This window comes from Wolffia australiana, chromosome 18, assembly GCF_029677425.1.
Source record: "Wolffia australiana isolate 7733 chromosome 18, ASM2967742v1".
Lineage (NCBI taxonomy): Eukaryota > Viridiplantae > Streptophyta > Magnoliopsida > Alismatales > Araceae > Wolffia > Wolffia australiana.
Genome location: NC_135852.1, coordinates 6,428,231 through 6,446,021, shown reverse-complemented (window position 1 = coordinate 6,446,021; position 17,791 = coordinate 6,428,231). Strand labels below are relative to the sequence as shown.

Sequence of the window (17,791 nt, the reverse complement as noted above, 5' to 3'; positions counted from 1 at the left end):
GCTTGGCTTGTCTGAATCATTCTTCTGTTGATTCTGAGTTTTTGCTGCATACGAGGTACTTTCAATAGTTCCTCTTGTGGAGTTGAGTCTACTTTCCTCCTGCATAACTTTGGACACAGCCTCATCAAATGTAGGCTCATCTTCTCTGTTGTAGAGTTGACTTCTGACCATTTCAAACTCTGGTCGAAGTCCTTGTAGGAATTGACACAATCAGTTTGTTGCTTCATGAGCTCTTGCTACTGAATCAGAGGAGGGTGGCCTGCAATGATCCAGTTCATTATGAATATCCCTTAATTTATTTGAGTAGGTCAACACATTCATGTCTCCCTGCTTGAGAGTGTAGCATTGTATAATCAGATCAATAATTCTTGCTCTGTCATTTTTCTTGGAATGATTTCGATGAATAGCCTCCCACAGAGTTCTGGCAGTTCCATAAGGTGAATATTGAACCAACTGTTTTGCAGAGATGGAGTCAAGCATCCTCCCAAACACATACTCTTCCTCTACCATCCATCTTGGATAGTTTGGATGAGTCTTTGGTGGACAATTTTCAGTAAGATGATATACTAATTTTCTGGGCTTGAGGGCTGTTTCGATTGTCCTTGCCCACAATAACAGATTCTTTCCATTGAAAATATTACATTTAGCAATAACTGGAAGTGTAGTAATTTATCTATCGGTAATGACAATTTGATTTCCCAATGATGATATTGCTGCTTCAGAGGTGACCTTAGCCATGTCCTCTGCCATGACTTTCGCAACAGATATTCTGCTAAGAACTAACCTTCAACAGGCTCGAACAAGTCCTCCCGGAGGATGACGTTGATGCTCAACTGTTTCTCCAGATGTTTACCTTCAACTGTTTCTCGAACAAAAACTCTGAAGAATCCAGCAGTCACGACTGTGGCTCTGATACCATGTTAACTTCTTGGATCGAATCAGAGTAACTGGCGGAACCAGACAAGAGAAGAACAAGAGAAATGCAATATTTTCATTCAACACAAAAGCAGTACAATTACAATCACATACACTATGATTTATAGTCGCCGTCTAACGGCTAGTTTTTCTAACGGCTAGTTTGACTAGCCATTAGTTGTAGATAGTGGGCTCAATAGGGCCCGATATGGAGCATAGTGGAGCCCGATAATGATTAAGATAAAGCCTAATATTTCGGCCCATATCTTCAACAAAATTAATAAAAGCCGTAAGGACGATAATAAAAACCAATAAGAGAGATGAAATACCAACCTGTGGTAGAGATAACTCTCCCCGAACATGATGGACAATCTCAGCAAGAAGGCTGTAGGCCAAAGGTTTCGCTGATTCTGCACATGTACGGCCAGTCCCTACCAGAACTCTGTTGAGAAATAACAAATTAGGAAAGATCTTACATGACAAATACAATAAGATTTCAATATTCAAATCGTAAAAATAAATCAAAAAAAAATCAGATCTAAGAAATTAGACAGGTAAAAGATGAGTAAAAAAATATATCATTTGTAAAATTTCTAATCAGATTGAAACAGCCACGAAGTAGCACTCCTCGAAAACAATGAATAAATATAACTTATATGCCATAGAACGGTGAAAAGTTGCAAGCGTAGTTTCATTTAAGAAAATTTGATAATGGAGAAAAAAAATCACCGAAAATACATAAGTGCCCGAGAGAACATGGTGCGATGACATTTGTTCATTTAAAAACTCTCTCTCTCCAAGTTCATCAAGAAGTATACTGTAGAAAACTTCATCGTACAACTTCATAGCTTGAGTGAGATTAAAGCGTAAAAAATTGGGTAAGAGGATGGCAATTTCACGTAGAGGTTCCACATTTAAAATCAAAACCAAAAACAAAGATGTTACGACACAAAAAAATATTGTTCACGATCTGAGAGCAGATAGATAACAAGTCATCTCCACAGATAGACCACCGGTTTCCGGGTGGCCTGCCCTACTTTCTTTCAAAAAAAAAAAGAAACAAGTCATCTCCAAGATTATCTCACATCAAGACGCTCAAAGCGCCAAGCTTTGGCTAGATGATTTTTGTAAATGTGAAATTGAAATGGGATATGTTACACAATGTATGGTCCCACATTATGGTGTCGTGACTCAGACTGAGACAGAGCAATCGATGATCCATATCCCATCAGCTAAGAGGAAGAGAATAGAGGAAGCTGAGGGAGTTTCAGGATGTAGCAATAGCATAGATTCGGTTGACGCAACGTAGATTCACCGAAGCAGCTTCCGGAAAGTGAAATGAATCTAATCAGACAGAAATATCCACATAAAAATCCTTATGATTCATCAAAACCTCATAAAGGCATCTTGCCAAACGATTTTTTCGTCATCAAATTTCAAGATTCTAACCGCAGTCCAATATTTCGATTTTATGGACTTCTCTGACATCATTATGCAGATTAAATGAGTGGAAAATGCCATGGACGGAGAGTTACCTCTCTTCCAGAAGCGTGTCTATTAGAGGAAAGAGACCCCGCCTGAATTCCGTTCCTAGAACTTGTTTTAAGGCTACCAGCAATTCCTGCAGGCACCAAAAGAATGAACGTAAAAAAATTGATTTTTTTTCATTTGATAAGAGCAGATAGGTGATCCTCAGGACCATGGCTTTTATCCATGCCCCACCTTTCTAGTAGAAATTGAGTCAGGACACGTTACAAGCAAGTTTACAATGCTCTTGCATATACTTTCTTCGTGTGGCCTAATGTAATCAGCGCAACTCTTCAGCAAATAAGTCAAGAAAGAGAGAGTCTGAAAACCCAAAGAAAAAAAAATGGTCATTTTACAGTGATACTTGGTCAAGATATCATAAAACCCTGTAAATGAAACAATTGACAATCATGCACCTTGACTTGGGCGCCCTTTAAATCCACGAGCTGAGCCTTGAGGTGAGGAGGAACCTTCTCAGGTCCTGGGACAGATATCGCTGCAACCATTCGAGGCAGAAGGTACGCTATATTTGTCTGCACCAGCTTCGAATACAATTGAAAGAGAAACATCACAACCAAGGGACACTCGTTGACAATCTTGAAAGATCTAGTACTGGGGTTTAGCTGCCCAGCGCCGACATAAGGCACTGCACTAGCACCAGACACATCCAAGCTAACACTACCATCATCGCTGCTCATCGACATTGCTGACCCACTTATAGACCCAGGGCCGCCTCTCGGCATACCACCCAAATTACCATCGCCGGCAACAGCGGAATTGCTGAAGAAGAAGGACACAGTAGAGGGGAAATTGTTGTAGATAGCCCCCACGAAATCCAGAAAAGGCTGCACCTCGTTGTCTTGCGTGGGTCTAAAGTTACGGAGAAGATCAAAGATGATCCGGATAGCAACGAGGGCATTGTCCTCGTTGTCCTGAGTGAGGACCTGAAGAGAGACCTTGAGGAGGTCTTGCACGAAGGGTCGGAGAACCTCGCTGTGGGGCAGTCTATTGAGAATATCCACCACCACATTCCGCAGCTTATGCTCTAAGTTTTCAGTAGTCTGCGGCTTGGTCATCTGCGTCAGAATCATCGAAAAAGCTCTGAAGTAGCATCTAAGGAAGTTCAAGTACTCAGACGTGTGCGCGATCTCCAAGCTGTCACGGACCTCCATGGCGAGCTGCAGCCTTCCCTGCAAAGCTGCACGGAAAAAACGAAAAAAAAAACGACGATCAGAGAGAAAAATGACGAAAACGGGATCGAAAACCTCAAATTTTTCGGGGATGCTTACGCAGATCGGGCTCCATCAGCCTGTGCGCATGCTGCTCGTAGTTGAGAATCCCCATCGCCGAGATCGTGGAGCCCTAGGGCTGTCGAGGAGGAGAAATCACCACCTCCGCTCTCGAATTTCTCTTTTGACATATACAACTTCGCGCCACTGGACGAAGAACAACCCCGCCCTTCGTGACTGAGTACGAATAGAAAAATGATTTCTTACTTACCTCCCCTAGAAAAGTCGTATTTATAGGGTTCGAGATGGACGACGGATGACGGCTTGGACTGATGCCGGTGACGGTGACGATTAGGAAAGGTGGAACTAAAGTGCAGGATTAGGGAAGTAAAGTCCGTGCGAATTTTCGATACTGTGCGGTGCGAATAGTGCGGAAGCTCTCACGAATTCGCACAATTTCGGAAATAAACCTTCAACGCACTGGAGAATTGTTTATTGTATTTTTACCCCTGCCACGCCCGACTGATAGCTTTTTTAAGGGTATATATGCGAGGAAAATTTAAAAAATGTCCCTCCGAAATTTAAAATGGCGTGGAAACCGGCAGCATTCATGAGTCGATCGTTCAACAGTTCCTCAGAAACACTGTCGAGAGGTGCCATGCAGCCCCCCGTCCTTTTTTTTCTTCAAAACCTTACTTCGAAATCCTATTTTACTTATAGTTGTACCCTTTTTCTTTTATTTTTCTATTTAAAAATCATTTCTTCCTTTGATAAATTAAAAAAAAATCAATAAAATGCCAGAAAACTCTTAACTTCATCTCCAAATTAATTATTATTATTAAACTAAGTATTTAAACCTGCCAATTTCTTCAAAACATAGTTATTCCAGGCTTAAATAATTTCATATAATTGGTGAATTAATAAGAAATAGTGAAATCAGACATTCACTTGGAATAATAAATGGAATGTAAATATATAAACTTTTCATTCTAATTAGTATGGTTCAACTTTTCATTCTAAACTTTCCATTTTAATTAGTATGGTTCAACTCATACTTCAAAGATATATATCTCAAACACTATGAAAATCCAAAAACTTAGAACATGAGTTTTTAATATTTGTTTCATGGTACAATTCATGGTTGATGTATATGAATCTTGAAATGACAAATGAAATTGTTGGAATTGGTTGTTGGAATCCTAAAAACCCTAAGAAACATGAAAACTTGCAAGTATTTAACAGAATTTTCTTTATAAAATGATGATACTCTATCATGTGAATGAAGAAGAAACAACCCATAAATCAACTATGTTGTGAGTTTATAAAATTAGTATGCCACAGCTAGTTTCAACACATAAAGAAATGTATATGTGCTTCAAAAAATTGAAGGGCGAAGAAATGAGCTTAATGAACATTGGGATCTTCCTTGCTATCTTCGTCTATTTGCTTGATATTAGTGTTGTCATCCTCATCCACTCGCCACCAACACTTTAGTGTCATTAGTAATTCAATGCCCTCTACCGTCAACTTGGAACGCCTGTAGTTGATGACGCCACGACCAGTAGAGAAGAATCTTTCAGAGGGCACACTCGTCGCAGAGACTGATAGGAATTCCTTCGCAACCATTGCCAACCTTGGATATGAATGTTCTCCTGTTGCTTTCCACCAGTGCAATGGTTTTATCCCCTTGAGAGGAGGTGAGCTCATGTACACATCTAGCTCGTGCCCTGGAGTAAGGGTCGGTGTTTGCTCACTCTTCGGTAACAACTAATCCAACACTTCACTGAGGAAAGCTGTAGACGTGCACTCCGATTGAAAACATTCAAAAGAATCTGAACGAATGACACTTTCGTCGTTGGTGATATAAGGGAATGTAATAAGTGTTGCACATACATGATTTTCATCCTGTTGGTTGCAGTCTAGTAACCGTAGCTTCATGGAGGGATCAAAGAGAGCAGCAAAGGTGAAGGCGGGGTTGCGAGTGAGGACTAATGCATATCTATTCATCTTGGTTTTCATCGTCTCACAAGCCTTGTACACTACTGTCTATTGCTCGATGGACATAACACTATTGACTCGTAACATCCTTCACTCTCTGATACCAGTCATAACACCATTCAAGTGTCTCATCACTGCTCCGGTGATTACAATTGTCTCATTTGTTGTGGCACTTATCATAGGCATGCAACTGTAATAGCCAATTGAAGGGGTTGCAATATACCCACAAACTCCTTGATCATCGTCTATTTCTCATCACATAAGACTTGTTTCTTTAAAACATTCAATGTAGTGATATCTATAACATCCCTTTTCTCGATAGCAGCTACTAGCACGGCCCACGTAGAATTCAGGTAGGCCAAATTGTTTGCATAATGCTGCATAGTGTTCTTCACGCTATGTTCAACCACGTATTATTGTGAGTATCTCGCATTCTTTAGCCAGAGTATGACATCACCTGTGTAGACGTAGTGAATGCAGAAAGTGTGTTGTCTTGTTTTATATCATTCATACCAGCCATATCATCCTTGTCTATAATCAATGACTTTGATGGCGCCTCTGTCACACATTGGGAGCTCAACTCGGCCTGGATTACAAGGTTTAGCACGTGCGCAATGCAAAGCAAGTGCTTTGCATTGCGCACGCGCCGACTTGCACTGAATTGAGGGTTCTCTAACTTCAGTTGCTCCTCTAGAATGCTCATCATCTTTTTGTTTCGATCTTGTTTGTGGTAACTTCACACAACCTGCGTATATTGGATTCATCAATATAAGGGAACAAAGAAAAAATCAGTAATACCAAATTTAATGTAGTAACCCATACATTCCTCTTCAAGTGAAACTCCTCAAAGATTTCAAGGATGTGTGCACTCATGTTTTCTCTAGTGTGGTGGAACCCACTCAATTGGTGTATTCCCATAACACGCTCGCACAACTTCCACTCAAAGTCCACCCAATGCACAATCACACCTAGGAAAGCAATGTTGTTTTCCGAAGTCCACGCGTTAAGTGTTAACGACATACGAGCAAAGGCTGCCAATTTTTTTGAATGCTTTTCTTCATATCTTGTTAGAGTGAAAATGCTTTCACCTTGATAGCATTAACTAATGGTACTGATATTTCTTCTTGGGCAATGTAACGAAGAAGTCGTATGAAGTATTTCTTCCTAATAATAGCCCATGGTGAATCAAACAGACATATGAACCGCACCAGCTCTTCTTTGGTCTTCTCCGCGGTATGACCGGTATGACACTGTTTCTTAGCATCTCCAACATTAAGCATGTCTATTATTGACATCTCTTGTGTACCTCGACTTGTCTTTGCTTTCAAAGATTAAAATGTTTTGCGATGGAACTTTTTTAGATGCCTCCGCAAAGGAGTGTTGCTTTGATACTTGTTACGGTCTATAGTGCCACCACACAAGTTGCATTTAATTTTTTTCCCACCCAAATCTGTGTAGTGCCTTAGTGCATCATATGCACTAATGCGAGGCTTTTTCATTTTGGTGTTTGGGCTGTTGTGAGGTTCTTCTTCCGCAGACATTTCTGCAGTGTTTGGTACATGTGAAGGCATACCAACTTCCATCCTACGATTTGCAAGATCATAACGTGAATGGTGAGGAAGAATAGAAATTCATGTGGAATCGAGCTCATAAATGGATGGTACACAGAGAACAACATTAACAACACCCTAAGAAGTTGGCACAAATAATCATACCTTGAATGACATTAGAAATCCATATTATTTTTAAATTGAGACAATCATCGAGCAATTTGAACATATATATACTTATGATAAGCAGGCTAAGTTTTAGCTGGCATTATAAAATGTATTTGTAAAAATGTGAACATCTAGACATAAGCATTCGTAAGAAGAAAAATAATCAAACATTAATTAAAGATAATAATAACAAATAACTTAAAAGAAAGCAATAAATATTAAAATAACAGTACTGTGGATCATTACACGGCGTGATCATTACAGTTTTTATCATCATGCCAATGCATCATCAAAAGGCAACAACATTTCCCACAAAAGTTGATTTCAACACAGAAAGTGGAAGGAGAAGATAAAAGTGGAAGAAAAGGAAGAAGAAGAAGAGGAAGAAGAGGAAGAAGCGGAAGAAGAGGAAGAAGAGGAAGAAGAGGAAGAAGAAGAAAAGAAGAAGAAGAAGAAAAAGAAGAAGAAAAAAAAGAAGAAGAAAAAAAAGAAGAAAAAGAAGAGGAAGAAGAAGAGGAAGAAGAAGAAGAAGAAGAAGAAGAAAAAGAAGAAGAAGAAGAAGAGGAAGAAGAAGAAGAAGAAGAAGAAAAAGAAGAAAAATAATAATAAGAAAAAGAAGAAGAAGAAGAGAAGGAAGAAGAAGAAGAAGAAAAAGAGGAAGAATAAGAAAAATAGAAAAAAGAAACCTTTATAAGTTAAAACTATTGGTCAAAAATTTTAAAGGATTTTAAATAAGTTGAAACTTTTAAATATAAGATCAGCAGTGGAGAACAGGGCCCATGTGAAGAATGCATCAAAAGAAGAGGAAGAAGAAGAAGAAGATGATGATGAAGAAGAAGAAAAAGAAGAGGAACAATCTATGGTAGTTTAAAACTTTACGTACATTTAGAAGGGAACAAAGTTTGAGCTAAAAGATTCCACTAATGCGACCATTATTTTTCTGACTAGTGTTAGCAGAATTCTATATATAAACGAAGGAACCCATTAGTAACAATGAGCCTGACCCAGAAAGAAAACTAGCAAGATCACAAATCCCCCAATTAGCTCCCAGAACATAACCCTGAAATGAGAAAAGGGATGAGTAGACATAGTTGAAATAAATAATCACGTTATCAAGAATAACAGAGAGGAAAACAAAATGAGATAGAAGTGATAGAACAGTTCAAACAAATTCAAATTATGATAGAACTGCATTCATAGTCTAGTATCAGTCGAACGAAGAAGAGCAAAAAGAAGGGAATAAGGGAAGAAAAAGAAGAAACAGAGTAAGGAGACGAAAAATAACAATAAGATTTCACCGATGAACATCTCACATTTATCAATCAATTATGTTAGTGAGGCAAATTACATTTCTTCAAATGAGAGTAATTTGTAGACACCACACAAGCACACAATACAACGTCTTCTTAAAAGGGAGGGAAAGGCAATGAGAGATAGAGACATGAAGAGGGGAGAGGAAGCCAAGCATGAAAACAGAATGGAGAGAGGACAACGAGCAGGAAAGCAAAACAGAGTCATCGAGACTGAGAGGGGGGGGGGGCTTGGGTTGGGGGCTGGGGTTAAAAAAACCGCACATTCGCACATATTTTAGTGGTGACGACGTCAGCGCTTCGACACCAGACGTGTCACCACCGTCATCAGAAGTCAACGCGACTGTCGAAGACATGTCGCCATCGTCACCGGATCAAGTCAACGAACCAGCGTCACACACATCTCCACGCACGCCCCTTTGATGGAAATATATGTGGCCGGCAAGCCAATCACACATTCCACATCTCGTTCCATATTCATTAATAGAACACATTCATTATAGTGCACGTGCGATGCGTATAATGAAGTCCATGAATACATGATCAGACTTAGTGAATTATGATGGGATCGTAACACGGAGATCACTAGTCTTTAAGCATGTGTTATAAACATTCATATTCAAAGGATACGCGAGAAGGACATCAAAGTATCCCGATAGAATAGCACTATCTAGCCTCACTCATATGATGAGTATGGCCGGTCCCGTAGCCATTAGTGTGCCGACACTAAGGATAGATAGTGGGTGCTCTTTAGTGGAAAGAGTTCACTGAACTGATCCGTACGAATCCCTGAATGGTATTATACCGAACTGTCAATCAGGTTGAATCATGTCACGGTTGTGTAAGTGGTCCTTAGACCTGAGACACCAAAGACGTCTTGTGGACGGACGGTTGTACTTTGGCTATGGCCAACGAGTCTCTAATCATGGGATTCTAAACGATCTTAGTTTGGGTGCATCAAGAAGTACACGAAGGCGATTGAGTGGTCAAGATGGGATCGTCCACCCTCGGTATAAGAGGTAAAAGCTCAAGGAAGACAATGCAACGAAGTCCTTGGCCAAGGCAGTGAAATATCAGAGAAGAGTTCTCCGATGATTTTCGAATGCATCAGTAGTAACTCGGATGATCGATTAGGGTTTGATAGTTGACTATACCCTAAGTCGTCCAAGGAGCGTCAAGTGGATGAGGGATTATACATACACGGTAACCGATGACGAACAGGTTCCATGAGTGAGTCGATACACACTCCTTTGTATCTTCTAGGACACGAGGTGTAGCTTGGCAACCCACGTGTCAGAGTCTCGACCTATCGATTGGGTTAAATTGATCCGACATACCGACATTAATTAATCAATATGATGATATAGTTAATTAATTTGGAAGGCCAATAAAGGTTATTGGGCCGCTCGAGTCGTTAACTAGACTAATACATGGGTCTAGAGGGTCACACGCAAATAATCTTTTGGACGTTGGAAGATATACTTAAGTTTTGGGGATTTTTATGAAAAATACCGACTTAGTATAAATAGGGGAAGGCCCTGAATGAAATTCACCCAGGCTAGAATTGTTCAAGGGCCTTTCCCCTTCTTCTCCACTCTCCCCACACCCCCTCTCCACCCCTAATGTGATCGAGACGACGTAACGACGCTGACGGAGATCGAACGGGGCTTGTCTACGAGAAGGAGGAGATCCAACATGCCGAGGATCACGTGGATACATCTAGAGGCTGCACACTTGAGCAGCTCGACTCGTCTCTCTCTGGGATCGAAGAAATCACGAATCGAATTCGTGTAAAGGTATGTCGTTTTAATGGTTTTGTTGATGCCGTTCGATTCACAATTACGTTTTACGCTGCGCATCGTTTTGTGTTGCTCATCCATCTCAAGGCCACCAGGACCCAACACCCTTCACGCGTCTTGACACGTCGCTAATGGCAGATCCACAACTGGCCCTTGACGTGATACAAATCACATCTCTCGTCTTTAATTTCTCGTCGTTAAGTTGTATTTTCTCTTTCCTCCAAGGCCTATATGTATAGGCCATTGTTTCAAGAAACAGTAGGCAGTCATTATTCAAGAATTGAGTTTATTATTAACTATTCTTGGAGGACTGCCTAGCCTCCCTATCCCTCCTTCAACCCTATCCCTTCTCCAATCCTACCGCCGCCGATTCCGCCGTCGCCACCGCCGCTTCCGCCGTCGCCACCGCCGCTTCCGCCGTCGCCACCGCCGCCTTGCGTCGCCGGCCACCTTCTTCTCCATCTCCCTCTCTCTCTCCTTCTCTCTTGTCTTTCTTCTATCCTCCCCTCTCAACCCTCGCCCAGGACCGCCAAGGCTGCCCACCCTTGACCGCCCAGGGCTGCCGCTCAAGACTGCCCAAAGGCCACCGAGGCCGCCCACCTAGGGCCGCCAAAGGTCGCCCCCAGGCCGCCCACCCAGGGTCGCCCTAGGCCACCCCAAGCCGCCAGCCGAGGGCCGCCCTAGGCCACCCCAGGCCCCACGCCCAAGGCCGCCCTAGGCTTCCCCAGGCCTCTTGCCCAGGTCCACCCAAAGGCCGCCCCAAGCTGCCCGCCTAGGGCCGCCCAAAGGCCGCACAGCCCCCCCAACCAAGGCTGCCCAAGGCCGCCCGCCCAAGGCTGCCCTAGGCCACCCCAGGCTGCCACCCCAGGGGTGCCCTAGGCTGCCCTAGGCTAACCCCAGGGGGCCCGCTCAGGGCTGTCCAAAGGGCCACCCAAGGCTGCTCTACGACCACCCATCCCCAGCCTGCCCGTGCGCGCTGCCTCCTGCTCATGTCCACACTCGTCCGTCGTATTTTTAGCAACAGTTGTACAATGCCCGGAACGCCTAGACCCTCTCGTCTAGTGGGCCAGTCAACGCCCAGAATCGTCCAACCTCGTCACGAATCAGAATTCCCCACAGCCTCTTCACGCACTATGGTGCTGAGGTACGCCTGAACTCTTTGGTGTCGTCGTGTTCTTTGTACAGTATTCTGCAAGACTTCTCCACCACCACAGATTTGATTTGATTTGGAATTCTCAAAATCTCTCTCTTTCGTGAGTTTCCCTCGTGACGTGAATTCGAGTATTGAATTTGGTGCTTCGGCATCGTCGCGGTGGTTGAAGACAGTACTCCCACCCTCGACGAGGAACGGGGCTGCACCACCAGCATTTCATCGGCTTTAAGCTCCGAAATCGATCGTGTGGATTTCTGTGATCTGTTTTATCCATCATCCAAACCCGCCAGTCCCTCCATCCGTCATTGTTCTCTTCACCCCACGGTCGTCCTTTTCCCCGAGCTGTCTTGCACCATATTTGCACCGCACAGACCTTTGTGCATTGTGTGGCGCAATGTGCGAAAAATGTTTTGTGTGCTGCATGTGAAATTTGCACCGCACCGCACAAACGCACAAAAAATATTCGGTCACACATTTGGATCTTCCCTATGCAGGATTGTCCATGACAGAAACTAACGGGACGGGAGGAATATTGCCCCTTCATTTATTCCATTTTTAGAGTTTGTCCTCACCGTCCCCTTCGGAGATGGTCCCCTTCCAAATATTTTCGTCCACTTCCTATCCCATTTAATAACCGTCCCGTCCATGACATTCTCGTCACATCTAACATTTGGGAGGAAGCGGTGCCTACCTCCACCTTGTGTCAACATTAGGCCCGCTCAGAATTTGACACATTGCACAACACGTGCGTGAGCCAGCTTGAGCTTCCAAGCTCCTACTTGACTCACACGACATGCAAAACCTGTACTGTCCGCCATCCAAGGCCCCAAATGGGGCCATTTTTTTGTCTATGGATGATAAAACCCCCTTTCTAGAGACTGGCAGGTGATTCCACATCCCAATTCGTTTGAACTACTGGACAGGATGATTTTTTCGTCCACAAACAAAATAACTTTCCCGTTCATGTCCATACCTTATAGGTGGAACCTAGATCAGGCTTGTCATACAGTTTATCTGTTAAAGGGAGTGACATTGTATTATGCATTAACAGTTGTCATGTGTTTGTTGATGTCATTGGCCCATGACAATGACGATGACAATGGCAGTGCCATTGTCATGTGTTTGTGATCATGGAAACAGTTAATGAGATATTTATCATCATGGACAATGTAGATGGCTCGTTTAACGAGATGGATGATGACAATGATGAAGTGGGTAAGTGCCATGTATGATGTTGACATGTGATCAAGATGGCTTCCTTGACCATAAGGATGATGAAGAAAGATTGTCACGAACAGCAATGGCAGTGCCATTATTGTCTTCAGACAACGAGTTTATGGCATGATGGATGCCGAGATCGAGATGCTCGTGCTACACCATAGGGGACGGACACAAAGACGTGATGTGAATGGTTAAATGGTGCATGCGACTAAAAATTAACGAGAGGTATGTCAAAATCCGGGTGATCTGAGGCATAAACACAGATGAAGACACGAGGGGTCAGGGCACGGACAAGCTCCCAATGACTCGATTGTTCGATTTGAAGTCCAACAGAGTGGAGGACGTCACCGTCTATGAGCATCCTCATCCGTCACCGTGAACAAAGCTGATTCGGCACCGACGAAGAAGATTCCTAAGACGAGTCCAGTGGCTAATCCTATAACACATAGAAAATATCTCGAAGTAGAAGCAGGCGAGGATGGCATTAAAAAAAGTAATAATACTACAAAATAATGGAAGGGGAAGAAGACGTAACATGCGGGCTAAGACCGGAATGTAAAATTGGTGGATCGCGTCTGTCAGATAACAAATGTACGGGACTCGATGGATGTGTGGGACATTCAGACTCGATAGGGTTGGCTGGCTATCGTCAGCTTCTATGTTGGCGGGTATCGATGATCAAACCCACAATGGAAGCCATGACTGTGGACGATGTCGATGACGATGGTCCGTGCCACGAGCGTAACGCAGGCCACTACGGCCGAGTCACGACGACCAAAGGAATGAGTTCACTAGTGAAGGTCTTTGTCCACTAGTGAAGGTCTTTGTCGAGCGAGCGATCTGATGGACGTCAAGTTCTGTCATCGGTGTGGACTACCATGGTGCACTCACCATGGTGCGCGATGGCATTGGGGATGGGGTAGTGAATGAGTTCTGTAGCCAGTGGGATGTAGATGATGGTAGCTGATGTAACACGACGGTCAGAAGTGACACTTCATGTAATGTCCAGAGGGTAGACTCTAATATTTGATGTTAATGACATGGAATAATAATGTGATTTTAAGAAAATAATAATGAGAAGTACATGAGTCGTCAGGTGATCCTAAACACAGCTCAATTGGATGACACGTGACGGCTTTATCATGATCAGGCTTCCAATGATCCACGTAATCAGCTTGAAGGAATCGACGTGGGGGACGTTCTTCATCCAAAATATGTCCACACCGTCGACGAGGATGAGCTAATCTAATACCGTTAAAGAAAATATCCTATCACGATGGCAGTAAGTCCTATATCAAAATTGCATCCTCCCGAGACAGCGGAGCACGAGAGAACGGCATTGAGGGAGATAATAATATTGATAATGAGGGGAGAAAATATACCTGTAAATTGTGTTCCAGCAACTTATGGCGGTAACCCTTCGTCGTAGATGAGAGTAGATAGATGTCAGAGATGAGTGATCAATTGATCACAAGCAACTTCGGCTTGGCGTAGGAAGACCCTAAGGCAAATCAAAACAGACTGGATAGGAAATTTCGTAACTCGGTAGATGTAGAATGCATTTGTCCTGCGCACTTAAGTATGGAGATTTACAAAGGCACCATCAAGGAGGGCAATATGAAACTTAGGAATCACGCTCACAGGGCGGAGCAACTGGCTTTAGGTTTGATGCCAGCAAAAATTTTATTGCATAATGAGTGAACATGATAATCGCACGAATGAGGATGAATGTGAATTTCCACCCACAAAGATAATTACATAGAAAAATGAACTTGATAGTTGCACAAAGGGGTGAGATACTTCTTCCCAAGATAGCGATTCTTAGAGCAAGAGAAACATCACAACCGATACTCGATCAACAATCGGTTCAAAAGGACAAGAATGTGCAGCCAGCTCCTCAGCAAGTCGTTGATGCAGACTTTTACGGCCAACAATATGGTTCGGGCATCGGATTAGGCTGCCGAAATCGTTTATTTCCCTGGTAGCAATCAAGATAGATTGGAGGAGATAAGCAGGTGGATCGAGTCTGGCAGAGGTAGTGGCAGTTCGATGGCCTGGATCATATTCTTAGTGCTCTCTCACAGTCGCATAGGTTCCTCCCCATTCATCGGCACCTCGAATATTTTGCAACAACTACCGCTTCTTGTTGGAGTAGATATTATACTTCACCTTGATGAAGATGGCGTGAAGCTACACGGGCATGTCAACGGGCTATGCAAATCTTAGGCTGCAACACACAATTGTAGTCAACTGGCAAGAGAATGAAAAAAAATTGATCTAATAAGAGGGCTTCCAAGAGACGGACTTCCTTAAAAACTATCCCGAAATCAATGATGCTCTTTTCTTGACAAGAACGATCAAGTGTCAATTTCGACTACACTCCCCAATGGATCATTCTTGATGCTTGAGTAAAGAAGGTCATTGAAGAAGTGAGGATCCTCCCCAGAGTCTGAGAGGAAACTCTAGCCAAAAGAATGAGAAAAGTTTCTTCCAAAAAAAAAACAATAACTACCAACTTCAAATTCAGATCTAGATCTTGAAAATAGAACAAGCCTCCCCTCCCACGTCCACCCCTCCCCCTTCTTTATAATGAGGGAATGGTAGTTGTGGGAGGCCCAATTGGGTCCCCTTTGGAGGGGAAAGCCTATTGGGCTTCCCCTTAAAAGGAATCTTTAGAGGGAGAAGAAGCCCAATACGGATTTCCTCCCCCTAAAGGTGGAAACTAATCATAATTAAAAATAAAAAACACATACAGGAGGCCGGTACTCATGCCGGAGGGGTCTCCTTACAATCCAAAGATGATAAAAAATAAAAGAACATAAAGACGACACGACACGCTTCAAGATGACACGAATGTCACTTCAAACCTGATAGTGGAAATGTGGGTTCTTTACATTGGCTTGGGCTCCGTGTAGGGGCTGGTGACGAATCTGGACACAATCAACTAGATGGTCCTCCATCAATAGCCCCATATCAACACTCACAATGGTGCACGGTGATGTTGGAGTAGGAACGACGACCGATTCTATTGATGGTGGACACAATCAACTAGATGGTCCTCCATCAATAGCCCCATATCAACACTCACAATGGTGCACGGTGATGTTGGAGTAGGAACGACGACCAATTCTATTGATGGTGGGACGTACTTTATAAGAGTCATGTGGCACACTCACAATAGTGCATGCATGATGACGTATGAGATGGAGCAGCTACCAAATCACATTGACATCAGGACATAGTGAGTGACCTCGTATGGAGTCTACACGTTTGTCCAGGAAGCCTGTTGACCATGCGAAGTAGTCACAAGTGAGATATCGGTTTCTTGGTGCAACGCCATGAAAACTGCGAAGAAGGGGTTGGAGACCATGTTTAACCGTGGGAACACCACGGCTGGGAGTTTGTGGCATCAACAGCCCGGGAAAGGTTGGTAGGCATGATCCACAAGGTCGTGAGTGCACAAGTCGGCAGTGGTAGGACGTTGGAGACCTTATTGTGCGGGTTGTCACAGGCGGCAATGTGTAGACGGTGCGTAACTGCCCCACTGAGAGGGGTGCGACTGCCAAAAGTGGCATGCCAGTTCTGTTGGGCAGGAAAAGTCACTAGAGAGAGGGACCATGGGCGGTTGAAACAGTCCCCGACAACGTCCTTGCGGGTCTATCATTGGTGTACTGAAAGCTAACTCTAAGATGGACGGGGAAGAGGAAATCTGTGATAAAGAACAACAACTTCAAACATTCTTCATCAAAATGGTCTCTTTTCAAAACTCTATGAAAACATCATGAGCCTCCCCTCCAATTTTATATAAAAAGGGAGGGAAGGGCTTATAGGTGCCCTAATGGGCTCCTTTAGGGGAAGAAGCTTAGTGGGTTTCCCCCCTAAAGGGTCCTTTAGGGGGCAGTAGAAGCCAAGCATGGGCTCCCCCCGTAAAGGGTGTGAACAAAACAAACGACGAATGAGTCTGGGGAGGCCCTTACATATATAGGAGGGGCCTCTCTACAGTCAAAGGGGATGATCAAGTAAGACCAAAACGACACGAACCGGGGGCCCGTACACGGGAATGGCCTCCTTAAAACCAAAAGAAGACATGAACACAAAATAAAATGACGTGAAGGTCATTTCCTCAAACCTGGTAGCGAAAACTCAGGTTCTTCACATCGGCTCGGGCTCTGCGACTTGGCTGATAATGAGTATGGACCTCCATCATCCTCCATCATCCTCTCAGGGTGGGAAGAATTTGGCACCGATTGGTTAAAGATAATGATATCTTCGAGGGGCTGGATGAGCTCTGGCCGTAGTCAAAGGAGATCCACCTCTAAAATCCACGTGTCATTCGGACGATGGTCGGCCCTGCCAATGCACAAGAAACTTGCGGTCCACCCGCTTCCCAGCAGCGTTAATTACCACCTCTAGTACCTACTCGACATGCTCTGGACTCACTAGGGACAGGGCGGGAGGGGATAGAGGGAGTCTCTCACTCACATCACTGCTAAAACTTGAGGGACTGTGAGGCTCAACGATGGGTGGCATAGGATGGTGTCAGAATAGATTTCTAACGTTGAAGGTGGGACAGATCCCCCAATTTGGCGGGATACCCATAGCGTAGGCATTCACGCAAACCACACAGACTATCTATAAAGGCCCAACACTACAAGCATGAAGCATCGTAGCTGCCCCACGAGAATATCTCTCGGGCCTCAACCTAACCATGACTAGATCTCCCTCTGTGTAGCTAATTGACCTACAACCCACAACAGCGACGGCCTTGTAATTCTCATTTTGTTCGATGATGCGAGTATGAATATCATGATGCATGTCCCTAATATGTTGTACAAATGCAATGCCACCCTTGAAAGCTCTAGAATGATGTTATACTAGGAGGTCTAAGGGCCTACGAGGTACCTGGCACTTATACGATCTC

General features: G+C 43.6%; 1 protein-coding gene across 2 annotated transcripts in view; it reads right to left on the bottom strand.

The window, feature by feature from the left end:
* The window catches only part of LOC144715268 (Phosphatidylinositol 3- and 4-kinase family protein with FAT domain-containing protein), a 49,047-nt gene extending 45,116 nt beyond the window's left edge, over window positions 1-3,931 (bottom strand). For both annotated transcript variants that reach the window (XM_078590201.1, XM_078590202.1), the window contains exons 1-5: window positions 3,732-3,931; window positions 2,859-3,640; window positions 2,638-2,763; window positions 2,451-2,536; window positions 1,249-1,357 (exon numbers count right to left, since the gene is read on the bottom strand). In XM_078590201.1, the coding sequence (XP_078446327.1) occupies window positions 1,249-1,357; window positions 2,451-2,536; window positions 2,638-2,763; window positions 2,859-3,640; window positions 3,732-3,786 (1,158 nt within the window). In that variant the 5' untranslated portion in view covers window positions 3,787-3,931. The remainder of the gene's footprint in view (window positions 1-1,248; window positions 1,358-2,450; window positions 2,537-2,637; window positions 2,764-2,858; window positions 3,641-3,731) is intronic.
* Between the last annotated feature and the right edge of the window lie 13,860 nt (window positions 3,932-17,791).